This window comes from Eulemur rufifrons, chromosome 21, assembly GCF_041146395.1.
Source record: "Eulemur rufifrons isolate Redbay chromosome 21, OSU_ERuf_1, whole genome shotgun sequence".
Taxonomy (NCBI): domain Eukaryota; kingdom Metazoa; phylum Chordata; class Mammalia; order Primates; family Lemuridae; genus Eulemur; species Eulemur rufifrons.
Window position 1 is genome coordinate 25,172,890 of NC_091003.1, and position 24,453 is coordinate 25,197,342.

Sequence of the window (24,453 nt, forward strand, 5' to 3'; positions counted from 1 at the left end):
CTGTCACCAGGAGATGGACAAGCAGAGGACTCTCCTGCCTTAACGCTGGTGATTGATTTCTTAGTAATGAAACACACTACAAAAATATACCAAAATAATTCCTGAAGATGTTCATTTCCTTTAGCTTAAAATTTTCACTTCTAGAAATATAAGAAAACACAAGCGAAGTATAATGCAAGAAGATGCTCAACGAAGAATTAGTTATGACAGTAAAAAACATGGAAATAACTTCACCATCCAACAAAAGAGATCCTAATGGACCAGAGAGAACACGGTGCCTCCATTTAGAATTACAATTCCAAGGACGGTTCAGTTACTTGGAAAAAAACGTGCTATGTAGCTAAGAGGGAAAAAAAGACAAAAAATGATAGATACACTATGTTTAATGTAAAACCCTTAATATGAACAAAGCAGAAGGTACGCATCAAAGTGCAAAATGCAGTTTTATTAAGAATTATGGGCATCTTATTTTTCTTAAGTCCACATTTTCTGAAGTGTGGCTGTTTTGCCTTCGTATTTTAAAAAGCATACCGAAAGCATTTCATCAGCTACAGCACGCTATACAAATGCAAGGTATTACCGCTGAGAAGGCAGCTTATTCTTGCTTCGGACTGAGTAGAAGAGACATTCACTGCAGATTAAGTCTGTCTTCCTACCTCTGGGGAGCGTGGGCAGGGGCAGGGTCGCCGCTTCCGGGCTTTGCACAAGGGCCCCGTGTGGGCTGGCCCTGGAGCCCGCCCGCCTGCGCTGCCAGTGGCCCCCGGCTCTGCAGCAGACCTATTCGCACGAGGTAAGTCCAGGAAATCTGCTTTTCCCAAGTGCCCACCATCCAAGATCATTCTCCCCTCCAGAAACATAACAGTGTTCACTGGGAAGTAATACTGTTCCTGATTCTTTCACTTTATTATTCTTATTCTGAACATAGCAGTTTACAGAGGAATTTCCAGCTAGAAACCATGCCCATCCTAGGACACAATAGTTGACACACCTTCTTTTTATCTGTAGGCACGATCTGTTTCCTTGGCAATGACTTCCAGACCCAACAAGGAAAACAGGTGACAGGGTTTCCTGAAATGGCCCAAGGCTCCCCTCCTGAAGCCTTGCAGGGAGGTGACTGACTCCATCTAAAGCAGGTGTGGCGGCAGGTCCGGCCGACCAGGCGATAAGGCCAGGCTCGTGCTTCTGGACGAACGAGCAGCCTGGACCCGCGCCGCCAGGCAGGAACGCAGGGTGGGTGGCTCCGACAGTGGCTGCATCACGTTAGTTGCGAGGTTTGCTCCCCAGGGGGAAACTCCTGCTGGCTGGGGGCGGAACCACGCACAAGAGCTTGGCCACGTCCAGCGCGTTCATCGGGTCCACGGCCCTGTCCCCTGCGTCCGCTGCACCCAGCAGACTGCCGGGCACACAGTACGTGCTCAGCAGGTGTCTGTTGAACTGGATGGCGAAGGGCTTCTCCTGGCTGTGCAGCCTCTGGTGCTCCAGGAGGCGCGAGCTCCAGCTGAACGTCTCGCCGCACTCGCCGCACTCGAGCGCTCGCTCTCCGGAGTGGATCTTCTGGTGCTTGATGAGGCAGTGGTTCTGGCTGAAGGCCTTGCCGCACTGCCCGCACTTGTAGGGCTTCTCGCCCGTGTGGATGCGCTGGTGCACGATGAGGGACGAGTGGCAGCTGAAGGCCTTCCAGCACCTGCTGCAGTCGAAGGGCTTCTCGCCGGTGTGGACGCGCTGGTGCACGATGAGGTAGGAGTGCGAGCTGAAGGCCTTGCCGCACTCGTTGCACTTGAAGGGCTTCTCGCCGCTGTGGATGCGCCGGTGCACGATGAGGTAGGCGTGGCAGCTGAAGGCCTTGCCGCAGTCGGCGCACGCGAAGGGCTTCTCGCCCGTGTGCGTCCTCTGGTGCAGCGTGAGGCGCGAGCGGTTGCTGAAGGCCTTCTCGCACTCGCCGCACTTGAACGGCTTGTCCCCGTTGTGGATCTTCTCGTGCACGGTGAGGGACGAGTGGCAGGTGAAGGCCTTGCCGCAGGCGCCGCACTTGTAGGGCTTCTCGCCCGTGTGGATGCGCTGGTGGCGCGTGAGGTGCGTGCGCTGGTTGAAGGCCTTGCCGCACTCGCCGCACTTGTAGGGCTTCTCGCCCGTGTGCACGCGCAGGTGCATGTTGAGCAGCGAGCTGCAGCTGAAGGCCTTGGCGCAGGCGCTGCACTTGTAGGGCCGCTCGCCCGTGTGGACGCGCTGGTGCACGGTGAGGGACGAGTGGCAGCTGAAGGCCTTGCCGCACGCGCCGCACAAGAAGGGCTTCTCGCCCGTGTGGCTGCGCCGGTGCTCCAGCAGGTTGGTGCTCCACGTGAAGGCCTTGCCGCACTCGGCGCACTTGTAGGCCTTCTCCCGGCCGTGCCAGCGCCGGTGCAGCGTGAGCGACGAGCTCTGGCGGAAGGCCTTCCCGCACTCCCCGCACGCAAACGGTCCCTCTCCGGCGCCTGCTGCCCGCTTGGGTGCGCGGGGGAACTTACCCGGCACCCTGGACTCGAAAGGGTTGTCCCCGGTCCATGTCCTGGCCGGGACTTCGGTTCCGTCCTCAGGGGACTGCACGTCCTTGCTGTGTGTGTCGGGACAGTGGCCTCCTGGGGGCATGCTCTGCTGGGCGGACAGGGCGCACCTGAGTGGGAGGTTCTCCTCAGACTCTCGGAGGCCTGGCTCCGCAGAGACGTCCCTGGGGGTGGCAGATGCTGGCTGCCGGCGCACAGCGGGGCTCGGCCGCAGAGCACCAGCCTGGCTCTCCCAGGCCCACGCGTCACCCAGGCTGGCGCCGTGAAGGCCAGGCCTCAGCGCTCGCCCCACAGCCGGCTCCCGGGACGGTCCTTCTTTGCAAACGTCCTGCTGTTGGGAGGACTCCTCTGTCTCAGGCCTCTGCACCCATTCTGTGAGAAATGGAAGACAGAGTTTTCTGAGTAGGTGGAAGCATGGCCCTGGAATTCGGTTTTGGTTTTGGGTTTTCCTTTTTTTTTTTTAATTGAGATACAGTCTCACTCTGTCACCCAGGCTGGAGTGCAGTGGCTCGATCATAGCTCACCACAGCCTCGAGCTCCTGGACTCAAGTGGTCCTCCTGCCTCAGCCTCCAGGTACCTGAGACTACAGGTGCGCATCACCATGCCAGGCTAATTCTTTTTTTTTTTTTTTTTTTTTTTTGAGACAGAATCTCTCTCTGTTGCCCAGGCTAGAGTGAGTGCCGTGGCGTCAGCCTAGCTCACAGCAACCTCAAACTCCTGAGCTCAAGCGATCCTCCTGTCTCAGCCTCCCGAGTAGCTGGGACTACAGGCATGCACCACCATGCCCGGCTAATTTTTTCTATATATATTTTTAGCTGTCTATATAATTTCTTTCTATTTTTAGTAGAGATGGGGTCTCGCTCTTGCTCAGGCTGGTCTCGAACTCCTGAGCTCAAACAATCCGCCCACCTCGGCCTCCCAGAGTGCTAGGATTACAGGCGTGAGCCACCGCGCCCGGCCCAGGCTAATTCTTTTAATTTTTGTAGAGATGGGGTCTCACTATGTTGCCTAGGCTGGTCTTGAACTCCTGTCCTCAAGCAATCCCCCCACCTTGGCCTCCCAAAGTGCTGGGATTACAGGCATAGCCACCGCGCCTGGATGGGGATTCAGATACGAGAGCTGACCTGGAGACCCAGATAAGCCCAGAAAAGAGAGCAGCAGCCAAAGAGCTCAGAGGCACGAAGGCAGAGAGACAAAGGACAGCGCCCAGGATGAGATGGGTAAGTGACGCAGGAAGGGAAGGGGAGGAAGAAACGGGAAGGAGCCACCAGAGAGCGCAAAGACCAGAGAGGCGGAAGAGCCCAGGGGATCCAAACAGAGCAGCTCCGGACGAGTACCCGAGTACCCCGGGTGGGGCTGAGAAAGGGGCAAGCTCAGGGCCTGGTGGCCAGGATTCCATTCATTTGTGGGAACCCCGATGATGGACTGCTGCCAGTCAATGCCGTGTCGGGTGCTGGGGGTCAACACAGGGTAAATGCAAGCCTAAAAAAATTAATTAAAAATTTCCCCTGGAGCCAAAAGGGAAAAAGGACCCCCCCACACATGCCCCAGCGTCCTCTTCAGAACACCGGGAATTGCAAATGCTTTCTCTGTCTCACAGGCCTCGGGTCTTTGCAGGAGCTCAACAAGCCTCGTGCCAGCTCTGCATCCTGATGTCCTCCTCGGAGCCCCCGTGACATGGGGACACGGCGCAGGAGGGTGCATCCTGCCTGCCTCTGTGGGAGTCAGTCCAAGGGCACCTCTGCCCAGTGCGCCGGGCTGGAGCTGCCTGGCTCTGTAGAGGGGGCTGGTTTCTTTCTGTGCCCTGCACGGCACCTGGTTAAATACTTATTCAAAAAGAAGGTTTTCTGGGCTGGCAGGAGATTTCACTTCTAATTCTATCTTCTAACAGCTTTGAGGACTGCAGACTAGCGTACCCGAGGGAGGTGCACGGTGGCGCTGCGTGGGGCCCCGACCTGTCCGAAGTGGCTGGGCAGGGGGGACTGGCCCTGGCAGGACAGACAGCAGGTAGCCAGGGGAGGGGGAACAACGTGTGCAGAAGCTCAGAGGTGACAGTGAGATGAGGATGAGACGTGCAGAGGAGAAGGCTGAGAGGTGGCCCTGGCAAGGTGGACGGGTACCGGGACATGAAGCGCCTGACCCAGAGGGTGCTGTAATGGTGCATCTTAAAAATGGCTCTGGTGGCCATATGAGGACAGTGGAGCAAGCTGGTCACCAGCAGACCACTTAAGGAGACGCTCTAAAAAATCCAAGTGAGAACTGGCAACCTCAGATTGGTGCCGAGGCTGTGAGAATAACATGGAGCAGCAGATTCGAGAAATATTTAGGAGCTAACGTTGACTGTGCTCCTTGCTGCTGACTGAAGACGGCAGGAGGACGGAGGAGAAGGCGAGCGGGCCAAGCCCGGGTGGATGGTGGAAGCTCTTAGAAAAGCAGGGATGGGAAGAGGAAGGGCCAGCGCACGAGCAGAGGCCCCCACAGTGGTTAGTGACACGGGGCTGCGGCGACGCCAACGCTGGGCAGGTGGTGGAGAGTCCACCGAGGCGAATGGAGCAAGGAGAGGAGGGGCTGAGGCCGGAAAAAAGTAGTTTTGGCAGCAGGAGGGGCTGATGCGGCGACAGGGCACGTCCCGTCTGCAGACCCTGTGCGGCCAGCGAAGGGCACGTGCTCACCGGGAGCACTCGAGCACGGCGAGCGCGGAGAGCCAGAGTCCGAAGCGCGCGCTGCGACTCCAGGGGCGTGTGTGGTTTTTAAAAAATGTCTCTCTGTACACTGGGGAGCAGCTGCGAGGAAATGCAGGGAAATGAAACCGGTTATCACTGGGCGGAAAGATTACGGGAGATTTCAAAATTTCTCTGTATTATCCTAATTTTCAGTATAAGCATATATTAACCAAACAAAACCACTAATTTTTTAAAAACTCTGTTCTCTTTTGGCAAAGAGAACAGAGACAGCAGCAGAGGCTGGGGTGGGAAAGAAAGTGCAGGAAGTTGGGCTACGGCTGCCATCGTGGGGGGTCCTAGGTGGTGCGGGGGGAGTTAGGACTGCGGAGGGGCCGCCTCAGCCCCACCCCAGCCACCCTGGCCCCGTGCACGGATGGTCCTGTGGCTCTGGGTTTAACTGCTCCGTGGCAGCCTTTCTCACAAAACGGTATGTGTTTCACGCTTCCCAGATACCCAACATGCTCAGCGGTCACTGTCCACTAAATTAAGCTGAAATTACATAATTCACTTATTCATTAACTGACTCAGAAGTCTATGGAAAAAAAAATGTCAGAGAAGAAAAACAGACCACCTTCTGCCCAGGACCCGTCTCTGGCCTTTCACTTGGGAAGGCCGGCACCTTGGCTGTGGCCCAGTGGATGTAGCTGGCCCTGAACCTGACCTGCCTCTGGCCTGACCAGTGCCACCTCCCACTGTCTCCTTACTGCTCCTGTCCCTTCTTCTCAGTGAGCAGAGCCTCAACCCCAGCACCACACGCACTTCCCACCCCCAGCAAACGCCACTTGTTAAACATCTCCATCCACACGGTGCTACTCCTGTGTCCCCCACTCCCATCAGCAGGCAGGCATCTTGGCTGGTTCTCTTCACTGCTGTCTTCCCAGTACAGGTCCCGCACAGTCGGTGCTCAATACATGCCGGAGAGAGGGAGGCGGGAGGGCCTAGCAGGGGCCCTGGGAAGGCGGAGGGAGACAGGGCAGTGGGAGCGTGGAAGGACCGCAGGCGGGCCAGCACCCTTCCACCTGTATTGCCCGCTCACCTGGACAAGACCCTCCAGGGATTTCCCTCTGCACCTGCCACGGCTCCTCGCCTCGTTCCAGATGGGAGATCACGTCTGGCTTGCAGACTGGAGGCCCTGCTTGTGGGAGAAAGCAGTGGGGCTGGGTGTGCTGAGGTGCTCCAGGCCCAGCCGGCCTTATGGGACATCTCATGAACAGCGGAGAGCAAGTGAAGTGTACACCATCGCCTGGCAACAGGAAGCCCCTTGGGTCCTAGAGTGGTGAGGGGCCTCAGATGTGGAACCCAAATTACAATAAATGCTCTGAAGATGCCACATGTGCTGACACCCTCCCTTCATTGCACAAGGACAACTGCAGGGCTCTAGTCCTTCCTCCCCTCCCTGCCCCCCACTCTGGGACCAGGGGCGATTCCCAGTGAGGATGCCACCAGCTACCATGCTGCCCACTGGGGACTTCTGGCATGGCAGAGGCCCCTGGCCACGAGTGCCTGGAGGCAAAGGCCATGTTTCCCATGTCATGACACTTCCGGCACCAGGGCTGGTGCTGAAGGGACCGTTGGTAATATCTACCACGTGGGAGAAGCTGAGAGCAGATGCCCAGCCTGCAGGGAGCCCCTTACCGAGGGCAAGGAGGTTCTGGTAGTTCTCCAACATCACATCCCGGTACAGGGCCCTCTGCGGGGAGTCCAGCTGACCCCACTCCTCCTGGGTGAAATCCACAGCCACATCCTTGAAAGTCACTGATTCCTGAAATGACACGTACATTCTCACTCACCCAGGACAGGAATAACTCTGTTTCCATGGTTCCCAGGGAGCTACAGATTAAGGACCTTATGAGTAAAGGGTAACTCTCAGGTGACCTTCTCCCAAGTATAGAAGGTTGTGCTGCAGGCATTGACCATGGCTGAGTTGGGGACCAGGGGCAGGGAGGGGGGCTGGGAATCGGCACGCGTGCCCCCAGCCAGCCTTCTGGACCGGAAGAGTGAGTGTGAATGGACACTGCTGGGCCCTGGCAACTCGAGGTGGGGCTCAGGGCTGCTGCACTACGCGCCACGTCCTGGGTGAGATGGATGCTATGCTTTCCTGGGTCAAGAACTTCCAACTTAAAAAACTTGAAAGAATACTACAAAATACCTAGCAACTCTATTCAAAACTCACTATTAGAAAAGGATGCAACTCAACTGGAAATCATCATTCTACTCTAAGGAAGGAAACCTTGTATGTATCAGCAACTTCTGTGCCCCAAGGGACTAAGAGTCCCCTTGGAGTCCTCATCTGACTGCCTTCTACTCCTTCCTGCCTCATACCTGCCTGCTGCCCCCAGGCCTGCTATCCCAGCTGCCACCCGACCCCAGACTTGCTTTGATCCTTGAAAAGACCAAACTAATGCCAAGTAATTTCACTGCATCCCAGAAACATTTGAGGAATTCCAAAAACCCACTTAACAAAGTAAAATTCACGATGTCCAGCAACCAATCAAATAACTAAAAGGAAAAAACTGTTAATGAAATCAGAGGAATTAAGAGTACACTAGAATAGTATTTGTTTACTTCAAAAGAAGGCATTAAGGGAGGAACAGAGAAATAAAAAAGATACAAGATATAGAAAACAAATAGCAAAATGGGAAATGTGAATCCAACTATATTAATAATTACATTAAATGTGAATGGTCTAAACAGTCTAATTAAAAGGTGGAGATTGTCAACCTGAATAAAAAACCAACACCCAACTATATGCCAGCTGTAGAAACCCATTTTAAATACAAAAATAACTATAGGTTAAAAGTAAAAGGATTGAAAAAGATATACCCTGCAAACACTAATCAAAAGAAAGCTGAAGTGGCTGTATTAACAAAGTTAATTTCAGAGAAATATTCATATCATCAGACATAAAGAGAGACATTACATAATGATAAAAGGGTTAATTCTTAAAGAGCTCATAACAATCCTAAATATAGATGTACCAATTAACAGAGCTTCAAAATACATAAAGCAAAGACTGAGAGAACAATTAAATAACACTATCACTCAACTTGACTTAACTGATATTTACAGAACACTCTAGCTAACAAAAGCAGAATATACATTCTCTTCAAGTCCACAGGAAACATTTACCAAAATAAGCCACACTCTGGGAAATAAAATAAGTCTTAGTAAATTAGAAAAATTTAAATTATTCGAAGTTGATTCTCTGACTACCACAGAATTAAATTAGAAATCAATAATAGGAAGCTATCGGGAAAATGCTCTAAATATTTGGAAATTAAATAACACACTCCAAAATAACACATGGCTGAGGAAAAAAATCACAAGAGAAATTAGAAACTATTTCAAACTGAATAAAAAAGAAAATAGAACATAACAAAAGTTGTAGGGTGGAGATAAGGCAGTGCTTAGAGGAAATTTACAGCATTCCAGCTACTGAGACCTTGAGGCAAGAGGATCACTTGAGCCCAGGAATTTGAGGTTGCAGGAAGTATGTATGTGCCACTGTACTCTACCCTGGGCGACAGAGAGCAAGACTTTGTCTCTAAAAACAAACTAAAATAAATAAATAAATTTACAGCATTGAATGCTAATATAAGAAAAGAAAAAAGCTGTCAAATCAGTATCTAATTTTCAATCTTAAGCAACCAAAGTAAAGGAAGGAGATAATAAGGATATGAAATCTATGAAATAGAAAACAGAAAAACAATAGAGAAAACCAATGAAACCAAAAAATCGTTCTTTTTTTTTCTAAGACAAGGTCTTGCTCTGTTGACCAGGCTGGAGTGCAGTGGTGTCATCATAGCTCACAGCAACCTCAAACTCCTGGGCTCAAGTGATCCTCCTGCCTCAGGCTCCTGAGTAGCTGGGACTACAGATGTGGTCACCACGCCTGGCTAATTTTTCTATTTTTTGTAAAGACAAGGACTCGTTCTTTCTCAGGCTGGTCTTGAATTCCTGGCCTCAAGGAATCCTCCCACTTCAGCCTCCCAGAGTGCTAGGATTACAGGCATGAGCCACCATACCCGGCCCCAAAAGATGGTTCTTTGAAAAGATAAAATTGACAATTAAACATATATTTCGTATATGGCTCAACTATTTCACACCTAGCTGTTTATTCAAAACAAATTAAAACACATGGCAATACTTGTACTTAAACATCTATAGCAGGTTTACTGGTAACAGCCAAAACCTGTTAACAACCTAAATGTCCATCAGCTGATGAAAAGATGAACAAATTGTGTCATATCTGTCCCGTGGTGTTATGGGCTGAATTGTGTGCCCTCCCCGAGTTCCCATGTTGAAGTCCCAACACCCAGTACCTCAAAATGTCAATGTATTTGGAGAGGTAATTAAGTTAAAATAAATTCATTGCAGTGGGCCCTGATCCAATATAACTGCTGTCCTCATAAGGAGAGGAAATTTGGACAGAGATGTGTGTGGAGGTAAGACCACGTGAAGACGCAGGGAGAAGGTGGCCGTCTTCAAGCCAAAGAGAGAGGCCTCAGAAGAAATCAACCCTGCCGACACCTTGATTTCAGACTTTTAGCCTTTAGAACTGAGAGAAAATAAATTTCTGGTGTCTAAGCCCCCCAGTTTGTGGTGCTTTGTCACAGCAGCCACAGCAGGCTAATACAAATGGAGTATTACTCAGCAATATAAAGGAACATACTGCTGATTCACACAGCTGCATGGATGAACTCAAAAGCATGAGCTAAGTGATGTAAGTCAGAGAAAAAAGACTACATAGCATACAATTCCTACAAAGTTCTTTAAAAGGCAAAAGTATAGCGGTTGCCAAGGGGTGAGGGGAGAGGACCGAATGCAAAGTGGCACGAGGACATTTTTGGGTGATGGAAATGTTCCATATCACCATTATGGTGCTGGTGACACAACTGTGTACATTTGCCAAAATTAATCAAATCGTAAACTTAAAATCGGAGAACTGTGCTGTATAAGTTACACCTCAGTAAACCTGACTCCTAAAAGCACTGGATTTCAGGGAGATGAGAAGGTGATGGTGAGGACAGACGCTGAGAACACGCCCCTAACCGAGGCACACAGGCACGGAGGAGGAGGTGGCTGCACTGGCTGAAGGAAGGAGAAAATGGGCTGAAATAAAGCTCCAGAGGCATCGGAATGTGGTGCTGGCTGCGGGGCGGGAGCTGGGGGGCTACATGGCGTCGGTGTGGGGACATCAACCAGCAAGAGTAGGGTAGGGTCTGAGCCCAGCACAGGCCCTCTGAGGGTCTCTCCAACCAGCTGGGAGAAGCCCAGGTCCAACGTGTCTTCATTCTGCAGGAAAGGGAACAAAATGCCCAGGTCGTGTGAGTGGGACTCAAATGCTGATGTGGTAATGAAACCGGCAGAGAAGTCAGAAGAGACCCTGTGAGATGTCCCAGGAGACCAGAAAACTGAGACCATGCGTGTGGAGGAGACTGCTGAGCGAGAGCGCCAAACATGAGGAGTACTCAGCAGAGACAGGTTACACAGACATCTAACACGCTGGCATTTTAGGAATAACACATACACACAAGAAGGGCGCGACCACCTTGAGGTAGCTGCACACATGCACACGCACACACATCTTTGGCTGAACCATTTGAAGGTGAGTTGCAGCTGACATCTCCCCTATGTTCTTCAGCTTGGATCCCCCATGGGCATTCTCTCACATAATCACAGTACCATCTTCACACCAAAGAAATTTACTATTGATCCAATATTATCTAACATACAACCCATTTTCAAATTTTCTCAATTGTCCCACACTGCTTTTTATCAATCTTTTTTTGGATCTCTGCTCCACTCAAGGATCATGCGTTGCATTTGACCGCCATGTCTCCAGAGTTTCCTAGAACCACGGAGCATTCTGACACACTGCAGAAGCCAGGCACATCTCATGATACCTTTCATAGCCTTTTCTGTCTGTCAGCCACCCTCACCTCTTTCGAGTGAGAGATTGACAAAATCACAAATCCAAAAAAAAAAAAAAAATCAAAGGACCCTCAACCCTCCAGACTTTTCTCTACACTGTACTCTCCTTGTTGCACCCTTCTAAATACCACCATGGCGTGGGGCAGTTTAGGAGGGAAAACAAAATGAGGAGCAAAGTCCGAAGTCTGTAAAAGGCGGCATCTGGGCTCCACTTAGCTGCAGAAGTGGCCCCGTGCCAATTCCCTGCTGAGCCCTCAGATTCTCTAAACGTCCAGTCTACCCATGGAGGCCCCACGTCAGGGACCGGTACAGCAGAGAGCACGCAGGGACACGTCCCTTATTGTCGTCATCTCACCCCAGTGCTGCGGCGCGGTCCTTCCTCAGCTGTTCCGCATGCCCTACCTGATTCCGTCCCAGCAAACTCCCCCAAACAAGGACCAACTGCTGCAAATATCCCCTGGGTCTGCATCAAACCCCCGCCAGCATGTGGAGGTAAGCGAAGTGACATCACGTGAGATGTCACCTAGTTGCTCAGTTTCTACTAAAAACGCTTCTCAGAGCTCCCAGCACAGTGCTGGGCATACAGCTTCTGGCCACTGACCCACTGAATTCGGCTGGAAGGGACATTCAAGAAGGTTCGTTTCTAGTGCACACCTGGGGCAATATCCGGACTCTTCAACTGGAGCTGTTCCTGCTGCCTGGACCGCAGGGTCCCCAGGTGAAGGTGTGAGGATGACGGCAGATCCAGGGCTGGGGAAGGAAGGTGCCCACCCTCTTCACAAAGAAGGGAGAAAAGACAGCCACTCACCTCACACCTGGCTTCCGGAAGACCCCAACCTGATATATCCCCTGGATTCTCTTTGAGAGGAGGAGCAGGATCCTGACAGGAAAGAGCTGGGGAAGGAGAAATGCGTCAAGGGGGCTGCTCTGCCCACAGCCACCAGGCTCAAGGCTGAGCTAAAGCCCACGCCCTCGGGCAAAGGTGGGAATGGGGGGGGGGGGCGGGAACTGTCCAGCCAGGTGGTGGGAACGAGCCCCAACAGCCAGCACACACTGTTACAGCATCAGGGCTTGATTGTGCCTGGGTTTCAGACACTTCGCCTAGTGAGGAAGAACACTGCCATTCCCTTCCTCCCACCGAGCATGGTTGAGTGGGAACAAGTGGTTGCTCAGTGAGGAAGCACGAGGCCCAATCTGCTGGGTGGGTAAGGACACCAGCCTGACCTCTCTGAGTGTCAGTGTCCTCAAGTGCAAATCCACAGACTGACAAAAAGAGCGCAGTTGTACCTGTCTCCTCTGGCTTCCGAGCCGAGGTCTCCATGGCCCCCTCGCCAGCGTCCCCCAGAGCAGCGGGCAGCTCCGTAGCCTCCTGGTCCCCAGGTCAGGCCCAGAGAAGCAAGTCCTGCTCCTGGGGCTCAGACAGCGGCCTGCAGGGGAGCCTCGCGGGGTCGCCGCGCTCACAGCTGCACGACCACGCGCTCGGGGCCCCCTCGCAGCGCCCCGGCAGCGGGCGGGCTCAGGCCGGCCCCGCGGACACCCCGCCCCCCACGCCGGGCTCGCCCCCGTCACACCCGTCGGCGGACACACCCACGCCCCACGCCGGGCTCGCCCCCGTCACACCCGTCGGCGGACGCACCCACGCCCCACGCCGGGCTCGCCCCCGTTCCCATCACACACACGCCTCCGGGAGAACCTGCGCTCGGGGACCAGGGCCAGGCCTCAGGTCCCGCCGCCTGGAGCCAGCGGGAAGGGAGCTCGGCTGGCAGACAGGTCCCCGAGCAGACGAAGAAAACGACCGACGGTCGGACGGACCCGCGAGTGAGCGGACTGGCCTCCTACAAAAGGACAGCTAGCGCCACAAAGAGCCCCTCGGCGGCCGCCGCGGGAAAGTGCGCATGCGCGGAACGCAGCCAAACTACACCTCCCGGCAGCTTTTGCGCCGCGCATGCGTAAAACTCCATTTCCCAGACGGCGCCGGGTCCCGAGGCCACCTGGGCAACCCGACACCGAGGATCGTGTGCACAGCTTTTGGGAAACGTAGTTCCCGCCACTGCGCGCCTTGCTGCGGAAGGCTCTGTGTGTCTCCATGTGGGCCCAGTGCGGGGCCGCTGCTTGGGTGTCTGATTGCTGGCGTACCGGAAGAGAAATGCCCAGGAACCAGGAATTGCGTGTCCGTTCGTCCACGTCTCCAAGTGCAGTCAGGTACCCTCCGCTGCACACCTGTGTGCAGGAAAGGCTCAGGCCCTAGGGATACTGGCGGTGGTGGGCTTGCTCTCGAGGGGCTTCCCGGGGGCCCTGCCCCCGCTGTTCCTCCTGGAGCCAGCCACCTGAGGCCCACGGGAGGGGACCCCCGGTTTGGGAGAGCTCTAGCCCTGCTCCCAGACAGACCAGGCGCCCCTCACTGCAGTCCACCCTCAGGCGCTGGGTGGCGGCCCAGTCTTCGCACAGTCCTCTAACATTAACGCAGCGATAATGCCAACAACAGCAACAGCAAGTAGGTGCTGAGCACTGAACACATGCCGGGCATGCTTCTAAGAGCTGGACATGTATTTTCTGGCAGAATTCACAGCAGCCCAATGAGGTTTGCTAACTATTATTGCCCCCATTTCAGAGATGAGGAATCTGTGGTACAGCTAGGCAGGGTAACTTGTCCCAAGTCACACAGCTAGGAGGAGGCTGAGTAACTCCAGAACCGAGATTTATTACTAGATTCCTACTGAGAGTTGGTCTGGGGTGGGGTAGGATTTTCTATGTGTTGGCATATAGCTGTTGACTTACAGGTCTGGTCTGAATCTTTATATGTGCTCACATGTACGTATGTGTCTCACTGTGGTCACACAGGTCTGAATGAATGACTAGTGTGCATTTATGCATGTGCCCCTCTGTATGTTCATCTTTATGTGACTGTTTTTGGATGGTTCATGGTATCATCTATGTCTCACTGCCTGGGTATGTTTTGTATGACACACATATGCCTTATACAGGTAAATATAAAGGGTATTGCATGGATGAATGTGTAGACCTGTGTGTGTGGCTGTCCTCTCAAAATCCTAGTTTGCGTGTGAGTGGGTATGCACCTCTCTAAGTTGTGGGACTGTGGATCTCACAGGTCCAGTTGTGATGTGTGTATGTAACCTTACCAGACCAATCTGGTTCAACTTTTTGTAACAAAGTTGTGAATTATTTTTCATTTGCCGTGGACACCCAGGTTGAACGTTATGGAACCTGAGCATGCCCAGATGAATCAAGAGTGAAACCACAGGTGAAACCTAAGTGCTCAGACTGAAAAACAGGGACTGAATTAAGAAGCAGACACCACATGGTAAGATCTGGGATCCAATTACATCGAGCCCTGGAGTCACCTCATGGCAGGTATCCATCCAGTCAGATGAGGCCTCATTACTCTCGGACTGTAAAATCTGCCTCAACCCCCAGCTCGGGGAGACAAATTTGAGCCCAACTCCTGTCTCTTTATTCAGCTGCCTGGCAATAAACCTTTCTCACTGGCGCTTTGGTGTATGGCTTTCTATTGTGCTCAGGCAAATGGCCCCAGTTTGGTACAGTGGCATGTATGCCTGTATATGTTCCTATGTATGCTACTGTGTGTGTATGTTGAGTCATAGTGTTCATCAGTGTGCATCTCTGTATATGTACCCCTGTGTACATATGTATGTCACTGTGGGACTCACAGATCTGGTGTGTCTGTATGTAAATCAATATAATCCCAGGGATTCTATATTGAGTGCTCTGTCCACCTATGTCTCTCTGCCCAGGTGATAAGGCTGTAGTGACAGGGATATGTCCAGCCTGAAAAGATAGAGTGGATGAGAAGATGCTTTTATTGATTTCTATTGACTGTAGAATTCCAGGGCTGGGAAAGGCACTTAAATCAAGGTTATTTAGCCCAAGATTCTCACTTAGATAAAGAGAGGTCCCTTTTTCCTGTTCTTTTCTTTTTTCATTTCTTTTCTAGATAGGGTCTTGCTGTGTTACCCAGGCTAGAGTGCAGTAGCGATTCCCAGACATGATCCCACTACTGATCAGCAGAGGAGTTTGACCTGCTTCATTTCTGACTTGGGCCGGTTCATTCCTCCTTAGGCCACCTGGTGGTTCCTTGCTCTGGGAGGTCACCGTGATGATGCTGAACTGAGAGCAGACATACAATCAGCATAGTGCGCTACTGCTCAGAACTCCTGGGCTCAAGTGATCCTCCTGCCCCAGCCTGTCTAGTAGCTGAGACCACAGGCATGCCCACCATGCTTGCCTTCCAGGTAAAGTCTTGAGGGCTGACTAGCAGGGCCTCAAAGATATATGAGTATATATGCCATTTTTAAAAGCAAAAGGATTTTAAAGACCAAAACGCATGAATTATGTCTTACTACATTAAATGTTTGGTGTTACAGTCTAAGAAATGTTTTTAATACCTGTTCCAATAATCGCAAAGTAGCTTGTATCAGACCAATGCTCTTGATAATAACAATTCTAAACGTGCACAGAGGAATATATCTAAAGCAGAAAGCAATAGCCTTAATGGGCTGATGATACACAGGTCAGAGTGTGAGGGGCTTCCAGAGTGGTTCTAAATTGAGAGGGAAGGTCCAGGAACAGAGAAAGCCAAATAGGGGTAAGCCTCAAAATCTGCATAGAAATTCCTCTCAAATCTTTGGGTGACTCCTACATGGTACAAGACTCCAAGGAACCCAAGAGAAAGCATTCGCTGGAAGCCAAAACGCTGAGTGGAGATTTCAGTAGAATTTGGCATTCAAATGTCACCAAGGAATTTCTTAAATACCTCATGCTTTCCATTGGAATACCAAAGGTTTATGCCTTAGGGGTAAGGGTTACACCCTAGGACTAAGGGCAAAACTGAAGTAGACATGCCTTTGAAAGCGTCAAGTGAAGCTTCCACAGGATCAAGGTGAGCAATTTAACTGCCTGCCTAAATGAAACTCAAAGACTCTTTAGAGGAAGATAACAGAATTCAGAATTTCTTCAAAGCATCATCTACAAGAACCAATATAAAATAAAAAGTTACAAAATATGCAGAAAAGCCATAAAGGATGACCCATAATTAAGACAAAAAATCTATATAAGCAGACCCACAGATGGCTCAGAGGATGGAATTAGCAGACAAAGTGTTTAACCCAACTATTATAAGTCAGTGAAAGAATTTACAAGAAAAGATAGGTGAACAAATGAAATGGGGAATCTCAGCAGAGAAATAGACCCAACAAAGAACCAAATTGAAAAATTCATTGATGAAAACAGAACAGTAGAAATTATCCAAACTGAAATTTAAAGAAAAAAGAAGTGAGAATAAAAAAGAAAGTAAGAAAGAAAACAAAATCTGAGATATGTGGGCCAATATCACATGGTTTAACACAGTGAGTCCAACTTTTTGTTCCCAGGTTCCTTTTTACACCCTTAAAATTATTAAGGTCCTCAAGGACTTTTGCTTATGTGAGTTACCTCTAAATACATTTGTTGCATTCAAAATTAATATTGAGGAATTTTGTAAATATTTATTATTTCATTAAATCCACAAGAAGCCAAATACATGTTGCATTAGTTTCCAAGGGCTGCTTTAATACAGTAACGCAAACAGTTGCTTAAACAACAAATTTGTCTCATAGTGTTGGAAGCTAGAGGTCTGAGATTGAGCTGTCAGCAGGGTTGGTTCCTTCTGAGCGTTATGAGGAAGAATCTGCTCCGTGAGTCCCACGAATTCTGATGATTTGCTGGCAACTTTGCGGTCCCTTGGCTTGTAGAAGCATAACTGCAACCTTTGCCTTCATCTTTATGTAGCATTCTTCTATGTATATGTCTGTCTCCAAATTTTCCCTTTGTATAAGGATACTAGTCATATTGGATTAGGGCCCACCTTAGTGACCTTATATTAAACTACTATCTCTGCAAAGACCCATTCTCTAAGCAAGGTCAAGCTCTGATACACCGGTTGTTAGGGCCTCAACATATGAATATTTGGGGGACACAACCTACAACAAATGTTAGCATAAATATCATTATTAAATTTAAAAAGCCCCTGTATTTTTCACAAAAAATGTAGTGAGAAGTACTATTTTATAAGTTTTGCAAATCTCTTAACAGAAGACCTTTGGATTTTCATATCTGCTTCACCATTCACTCAGTTGTAGTATCACATATCATGAAGATTCTGGAAAACTCAACTGGGCACTCATGAGAGTAATCTTATGAAAAGGGTATGATGGCTAACTACTCATCAGAAACAACAGCAACCAATAGACAATGGGAAAAAATCTTCAAAGTGCTGAAAGAAAAAAGTCAGCTGAGAATTCTGTGTCTAGCAAAAAGCATAACTTAAAAACAAAAAGTAGGCCGGGCATAAAGGATCACACCTGTAATCGTAGCTACTTGGGTGGCTGAGGTGGGAGGATCATTGATGCTAGAAGTTTAAGACCAGCCTGGGAGACATAGCAACACCCTGTCTCAAAAAACAAACAATAACAACAAAACACCCTACAAGAGCATCAGAAGAGTGAGAGATAATAGCCAAAAATGAAAGAATATGTAAAGAATATATATATATATATACATATATATACACACACACAGACACGCAAACACACACATACATATCAGAAAATCAAAAGCTGAGAAAATTCAATATAAGCAGTACAGGAAATGCCAAAGAAATGTCTTTAGGCTGAAGGAAAATGATCTGAGGTAAAAATCCAGTTCTTAGGAGTGAAATGGAGATTTATAAAAAGTATATTTGTGAGCACATGTAAAATATTATTTTTGTTAACTTCTTTTAAAATGTATAAACTGTTCAAGGCAAAAGTATAATAAAGTATTTTAGGGCATATAACATATGCAGATTATAATAACTGACCATGGTAGCACGGGGGTGGGGGGGGTGAGGAAATAGAATTATACTGTAATAGAACTTCATTTTCTGTAAAGTAGTATAATGTTAATTTAAGATACACTGTGATAAATTAAAATACATATAGTGCAACTGCTAAAAATGTACAAGAGGTATAAATAAAAAGGCAACAAATATGATAAAATGGAATACAAAAAATTACTTGATTTATCCAAAAGAAAGTCTAAAATGTGAAGCAAAAGGAACAAAGAAGATATGGCACAAAGATAAAAAACAGAGACTAGACTTGAAGCCAATCATTTCAATTACACATTAGATTAAACATACAGATTAAACATACTATCCAAAAGGCAGGTATTATCAGACTGGATTAAAAGAGAAAAACAAGATCCAACTATATGCTCTTTACAAAAGATATCCTCAAAATATAAAGGCACAGACAGATGGGTACAGAAGAGTTAAGATATCTTGTGAAAAACACTCATCACAAGAAAGCTGGAGTGGCTATTAATATTAGACAAAGTAGACCTAAAAACAGGGAGTATTACCAGATATTAAGAATAATTTAATATCGATAAAAAAGTCAGTTCAGGCTGGGCGTGGTGGCTCACGCCTGTAATCCTAGCACTCTGGGAGGCCGAGGTGGGCGGATCGTTTGAGCTCAGGAGTTCGAGACCAGCCTGAGCAAGAGCGAGACCCCATCTCTACTAAAAATAGAAAGAAATTATATGGACAGCTAAAAATATATATAGAAAAAATTAGCCGGGCATAGTGGCGCCTGCCTGTAGTCCCAGCTACTCGGGAGGCTGAGACAGGAGGATCCCTTGAGCTCAGGAGTTTGAGGTTGCTGTGAGCTAGGCTGACGCCACGGCACTCACTCTAGCCTGGGCAACAGAGAGAGACTCTGTCTCAAAAAAAAAAAAAAAAAAAAAGTCAGTTCATCCAAAGCACATAACAATCATAAATGTATGCACCTAGTAATACAGATTCAGAATACATTAAGCAAAACGTGACGTAAGCAAAAGAATAGCCAAATCTGCAGATATATTTAGAGATTTGAACAATTCTCTCTCAGTAATTGCTAGAATCAGTAGATGAAAAAAGTAAGAATGCAGAATTAAGGAATACTATTAACTTGACCTAATTAACATGCATAGAGCACCACACTCAAGAAGTACAGAATACACATCCTTTTTAAGTGAATATGGAAACATACCTCAAGATAGTCTAGATGTCCTGTTATATAAACTCAAATGGATTTATCTCATCCACAATATTCTCTCAGACCACAATGGAATAAAATTAGAAATCAAAACAAAAAAATAACTAAAATATCCCCAAATATGTAGAAATTAAGTAACATATTTATAAATAACCATGAGTCAAAGAAGGAATCAAAAGAGAAATTAGAAAATACTTTTATCTGAATAATAAAAATAGAACATTTCAAAACGAATGGGATGTAGCTAAAACAGTGCAAAGAGAAAACTTTATAGCTTTAATTTACATATTAGAAAGGAAAAAAGTTAAAAGCATAATTTAATCTAAGTAAAAATAACAAAAATTGAACCCAAATAAAAATAAAGAGAAAAACCCCAAAAGTAGAGGAAAATAATAGATTTAAGAGCAGAAATAAGTGAAATAGAAAACAGAATAATGAAAATCAACAAAATCAAAAGTTGAGTCTTTAAAAGCATGAATAAAAGAGATAAAGCCCTTGAAAAACTGATCAAGAGAGAAAATAGATACTACCAATATAAAGAACAAAAGATGAACTATCTAAAAATATATCAAAAGGATAATGAAGAAGTAATATTAACAAATTTAATAATAAATTGCCAACAATTTGACAACTTGGATAAAATGGACAATTTCTTGAAAAATGTAGCTTACCAACACAGACAAAAGAAGAAAAAGAAAAGAAAATTGAGATAGGCGTATGTTTAAAAGAAACTAAAACAAGAACTTAAAACTTCTCAGAAAGAAAATTCCAGAACCAGATGATGAATTCCTCCACAAACTTAATGAAAAAATAATACCACTTTTATCACAGACTATGCTATAAAATAAAAGAGAAGCGAACATTTCCTGGCTCATTTTCTGAGGCTTGACTAACCCTGATACCAAAACTTGATAAGGAAATTACAAATAAAGAAAATTACAGAACATAGATGAAAAAGTCTTCAACAAAGCATTAACAAATAAAATCCAATAATACTGAAAAGAGGATAATATATCATGACCAAGTGGAGTTTATCCAAGGAATGCAACATTGGTATAATATTTGAAAAAGAATTGATGTAATTAGCCTAATTGATAGACTATGTGAGAAAAAACATATCCTCAGAGATACAGGAAAAGAATTTAATAAAATAGCATACCTTTTTATAGATAGAAATCGACAAATTCACTTTCAAATTTTCATAGAAAAGCAAAGGACCAAAATAGTTGGGAAAACCTGGAAGAAGAATAAAGGAGTTACACTATCTGATTAAAAGACTTACTATGAAGCTACCACACTGAATGAAGACAGTGTGGTATTGGTATAAAATATACAAATAGATCAAACGAACAAAACAGAACCTAGAAAAAGACTGATAAATATATAGTAAATTAATATTCCATAAAGAGCCAATGGATTTTGATGGTAAGAGGAAAGTCAAGTCAACAAATAGTGTTGGAAAAACTAGACAATCATATGAGGAAAATAAAACACTGTTATTCCCCTATTCACAACATACACAAGATTAATTGGAAATGGATCATACACCTTAATATAAACACTAGAACCATAAAACTTCTCAACAAAAACATAAAAGACTAGCTTCACAGCCTAACAGAATGAAAATTTATTAATCAGTACACAAAAGGCACTAACCATAAAAGAAGAAACCAATAAATTCCAGTTCATCAGAAACAGAATTTATGCTCATTATATTATTGTATTGAAAAATTAAAATACTAAGTGTTGGCAAAGATCAGAGTTCATTATCTCTCTTTCCTGGATGGTTCTGGCATGACAAGAAAGTCCTCTCTCTGCTCACAGTTCAGCCATAATGGATATAGAACCTATGCCTGGGTTCTTGAATAATGAGAATTCGAGGGACTGTGTGCTTGTAAAATCTCATTGATTTTCTTCTTGTCAGGTTTTCCCCTACTAAAACCTGTGTTCTATCTCTGCTGTTCAGTGCTACTGATATATGACCACGACTTCCTTGCACTTCACTTGGCACCCAAATTTCACCTCTCACCACTCAACCTGGTAGCATTGAAGATGGAGGGTAATCGAGGGCAGAAAGTGGGATAGGATGGCTGGGTTGCCGGAACGGAGAACACACTGCCCAGAAGGCCAAATCCAGGCTATGGACTCTACATGCACGCACCTGGGCCCTCTGGCTGAGCAGCCCAGTGCTCTGCCAAGCCAATCTGAACCTTGGGTTCTGTTAGTCCAGGTGTGATCAGTGAGCCAGAGCTGGAGTCACAAGGGACATCAACCATGCTGACACCCCCAGATGCCCTCTGCATTGGACTGAGTCTCAGAGCAAAACCAGCCTCCTCAGCATCCTGACCTGTGCACAGGGCACAGGAAATGGTGCTTGGCATCTTTGATCTTCACAGAGGCCCAGAAGCCTAAATGGGAATTCCGCTGCTCTTGCCAAGATACGCCCCATCCAACAGGAACAACCCCCCACCAGGCTTTCTGGATCAGCTAGACCGTCTGCATTCCACCTGGTCCCAACCTAAAGGGTTTCACCTGCCTGCCAGCTCATGAATTATTCAAACAACCCAATCACATCCTCCATTGATTATAGAGAACCAGAGAACACCTTATCCTCTTGCTACCCAGAGCATGCCTCCCACAGCCCCTACGGGCTCACTTTGCTCCTGAATGTGACTCACATGTGGTGTTGGATGGTGTGTGGCATCTGCCCCTAGGCTTGTGAGTATGTGCAGGTGATAGACATCTGTCAATCATCTGGCCAGTGTTGCATATCATATGTCCAGTTATCTTATACGACTTAGGGCAGAGAATCCCTCTGTCACCAACAGGGTGACTAGCAGGTGATCAGAATACTGTGTTTGCTACAAACATTATTCATTAGAGAATCTAGAAAATTATCTTCAAAGAAATACTTCTGTCTCCCATTTTCCAGGAAAAAAATGACCCATTCTCTAACTTTTTGTAAAATAATTCAGCAATTATAAAACAGGCAGGTTTTCTGTATGGTACATATCATTTTGACTACTATGTTTCTGTAATTTACTAGTTTTATATATTTTGATACTAATTATTTCAGGCTTTGCAGGTGTGTTACGGACTAAACTGTGTTCCTGCTAAATTCATGTATGTTGAAGTCCTAACCCCCAATGGGACTGTATTTGATAATAGGGCCTTTAAAGGGGTAATTGAGGTTAGATGAGGTCTTAGAGCTGGGGCTCTAATCTGATAGGAGGGGTGTCCTCATAAGAGGAAGAGATAGCAAGGGTCTGTGCACATCACAGAAAGGCCATGTAAGTACACAGAGAGAAGATGGCCATTCGCAAGCCAAGGAGAGAGGCCTCAGGAGAAACCAAACCAGTAGCATCTCGATCTTAAACTTCAGACTTCAGAAGGGTGAAAAAAAGAAGCTGTTGTTTAAGCCATCCAGTCTGTGGTATTTCGTTATCACAGCACCAGTAAGGTAATACAAGGCCATAAAATATCTGTGACAACTATTCAATCTGCCTTTGTAGAGGAAAGCAGCCACAAACAATACAGCCAGCCCCAATTTACATTGGTTAGACTTAATGGATTTACTGGAACATAACTCCACCGTAATTTAAGGAGCATCACATATGGGGTTATGGTTTCTACTGAATGGATATCACTTAAGGATCATTAGTAAACGATGCTAAAGTAAAAAAAATTGTAAGTCGTACCACTATTAGTTGGGGACTGTCTGTACTGTGTGGCTAGCATTAAATGCAGTTTCAACTTACCATATTTTTGACTTACGATGAGTTAGATGAGACTTAACCCCATTGTAAGTGGAGGAGCTTCCGTATAACTTCCGCATAAACTTTATTCACAAGCACAAATGTCAGCAGAGGAAAGGTGAGGTCAGACTGGAAGTAGAGACGGGAAAAGGGCGCGGGGACGGCGGCCAAGCACGTGGGGAAGCTCGGGGCGCTGGCGCGAAGCCGGGTGGGCAGCGCCAGGCTGGGAGCGGGCGACGGCGCAGGGGGGCCCGCCGGGAGGCGCGGGGCCGTCGGGGGCGGAGGGCCGCTGCGGGCCCCAGGGCTGCGGGGCTCCGGCCCCCGCCAGTACCTTGGCGCTCAGCTGGGCCGCTGCCTCCGCGCTTTTCTCCGACGCGGGGCGGGGGCCGGGGCTGGCGGGGAGCCGGGTCCCGGGCCGAGACGGAGGGGTCCTGGACGGCGGCGGGTGGCGGCTGTGTCCCGGGAAGAGGCGGCCAGGGCGCGCGGGGCGGGGCGGGAGCGGAGACCCGCACGCTGCGGCCGTCGGGAGGGCCGAAGGGCGGTGCGGGCCGCGGTGGTGCGGTCCTGGGCTCGCCGCCCCGCACCGGCAGCAGAGCGGCGGCCGCCCGGGGCAGGGAACCCGCGTGCGGGGCGGCGCTGTCCGACGCGGGGGGCTGCGGGGCGGGGGAGTGGACGGGAGGAGGAGAGCGCGGGGCGGCAGGGCGAGTCGGGCGGGAGGGAGGACTGGGCCGCGGAGGAGGAGGAGGAGGAGGAGGAGGAGGGGTGGGGTGAGGGGCGGGGAGGGGGGTCCTGGGGAGGCGCTTCTCCAACCCCCACCTGCTGCCCGCGACTGCGGCGTCCGTCCTTGGGGGCGCCCTGGAGAGGCGGCCGGGATCCTGCTGACCCCCTAGAAGCGCAGAGATTTTGCCAAGGGGGGCGGGGGGGCGCAGGTGGGAAGGCGGGACGGGTATTTGGGAAACCAAAAGCTTAAAGAAGAGGAAGAGGGCTGGGGAGCTACCTCCACGCCACGCGGATTTCCCGTCATCCTCCACCCAGTCCTGGTGGCCTGGAGAAGGGATGGCACAGAGGACAGCGCGGCCCCTCTCCCCCGAGACCGACACTCGGGACCCTCGCGGGGTCTCCCCCTTCCTGGCTCCCTGCTGTGCTGGGGGCAGTCAGGGGCCGCGGCCTCCTTTGGTTCTCCCCCACCTCCCCCACCTCTCCCATCTCAGCTCCTTTCACCCGCCTGTCCTGTCCCTCTTCCTCCCTCCTCCGTCGTCCACCCAGACCCCTCCCTCGCCACCACCTGTACCTCGCATCTCTCATTCTCTCACTGCTCCGATGCTCTCCTCTCCGGTTTCCGCCTCGGGTCCCAGTCCCTGTCCCTCCCGGACAGCACTGTTCTCGTCTTACCGGAGTCAGTCACCTGGC

General features: G+C 48.6%; 1 protein-coding gene and 1 long non-coding RNA gene across 4 annotated transcripts; one reads left to right on the forward strand and one right to left on the reverse strand.

Moving 5' to 3' along the window:
- Positions 1–420: 420 nt before the first annotated feature.
- On the reverse strand, positions 421–13,095 carry ZNF74 (zinc finger protein 74). 3 transcript variants are annotated; one of them, XM_069497110.1, is made up of 6 exons: positions 12,486–13,095; positions 12,007–12,092; positions 6,900–7,026; positions 6,301–6,396; positions 3,065–3,084; positions 421–2,883 (listed from the first exon to the last, which is right to left on the reverse strand). In XM_069497110.1, exons 1-6 carry the CDS (start codon positions 12,517–12,519, stop codon positions 1,261–1,263), a joined length of 1,986 nt encoding a protein of 661 aa, XP_069353211.1. In that variant the 5' UTR covers positions 12,520–13,095; the 3' UTR covers positions 421–1,260. The 3 variants fall into 3 exon arrangements, with proteins under 3 accessions (XP_069353211.1, XP_069353209.1, XP_069353210.1); XM_069497108.1 differs by lacking the exon at positions 3,065–3,084 and adding an exon at positions 5,214–5,324 and having other exon boundaries at positions 421–2,912; XM_069497109.1 differs by lacking the exon at positions 3,065–3,084 and having other exon boundaries at positions 421–2,912.
- Positions 13,096–13,176: 81 nt separating this feature from the next.
- Positions 13,177–15,502, forward strand: LOC138401815 (uncharacterized). Its single transcript, XR_011236553.1, has 3 exons — positions 13,177–13,400; positions 14,407–14,520; positions 15,297–15,502. It is a non-coding gene; the product is annotated as an uncharacterized lncRNA (long non-coding RNA).
- The last annotated feature ends 8,951 nt before the right edge of the window (positions 15,503–24,453 follow it).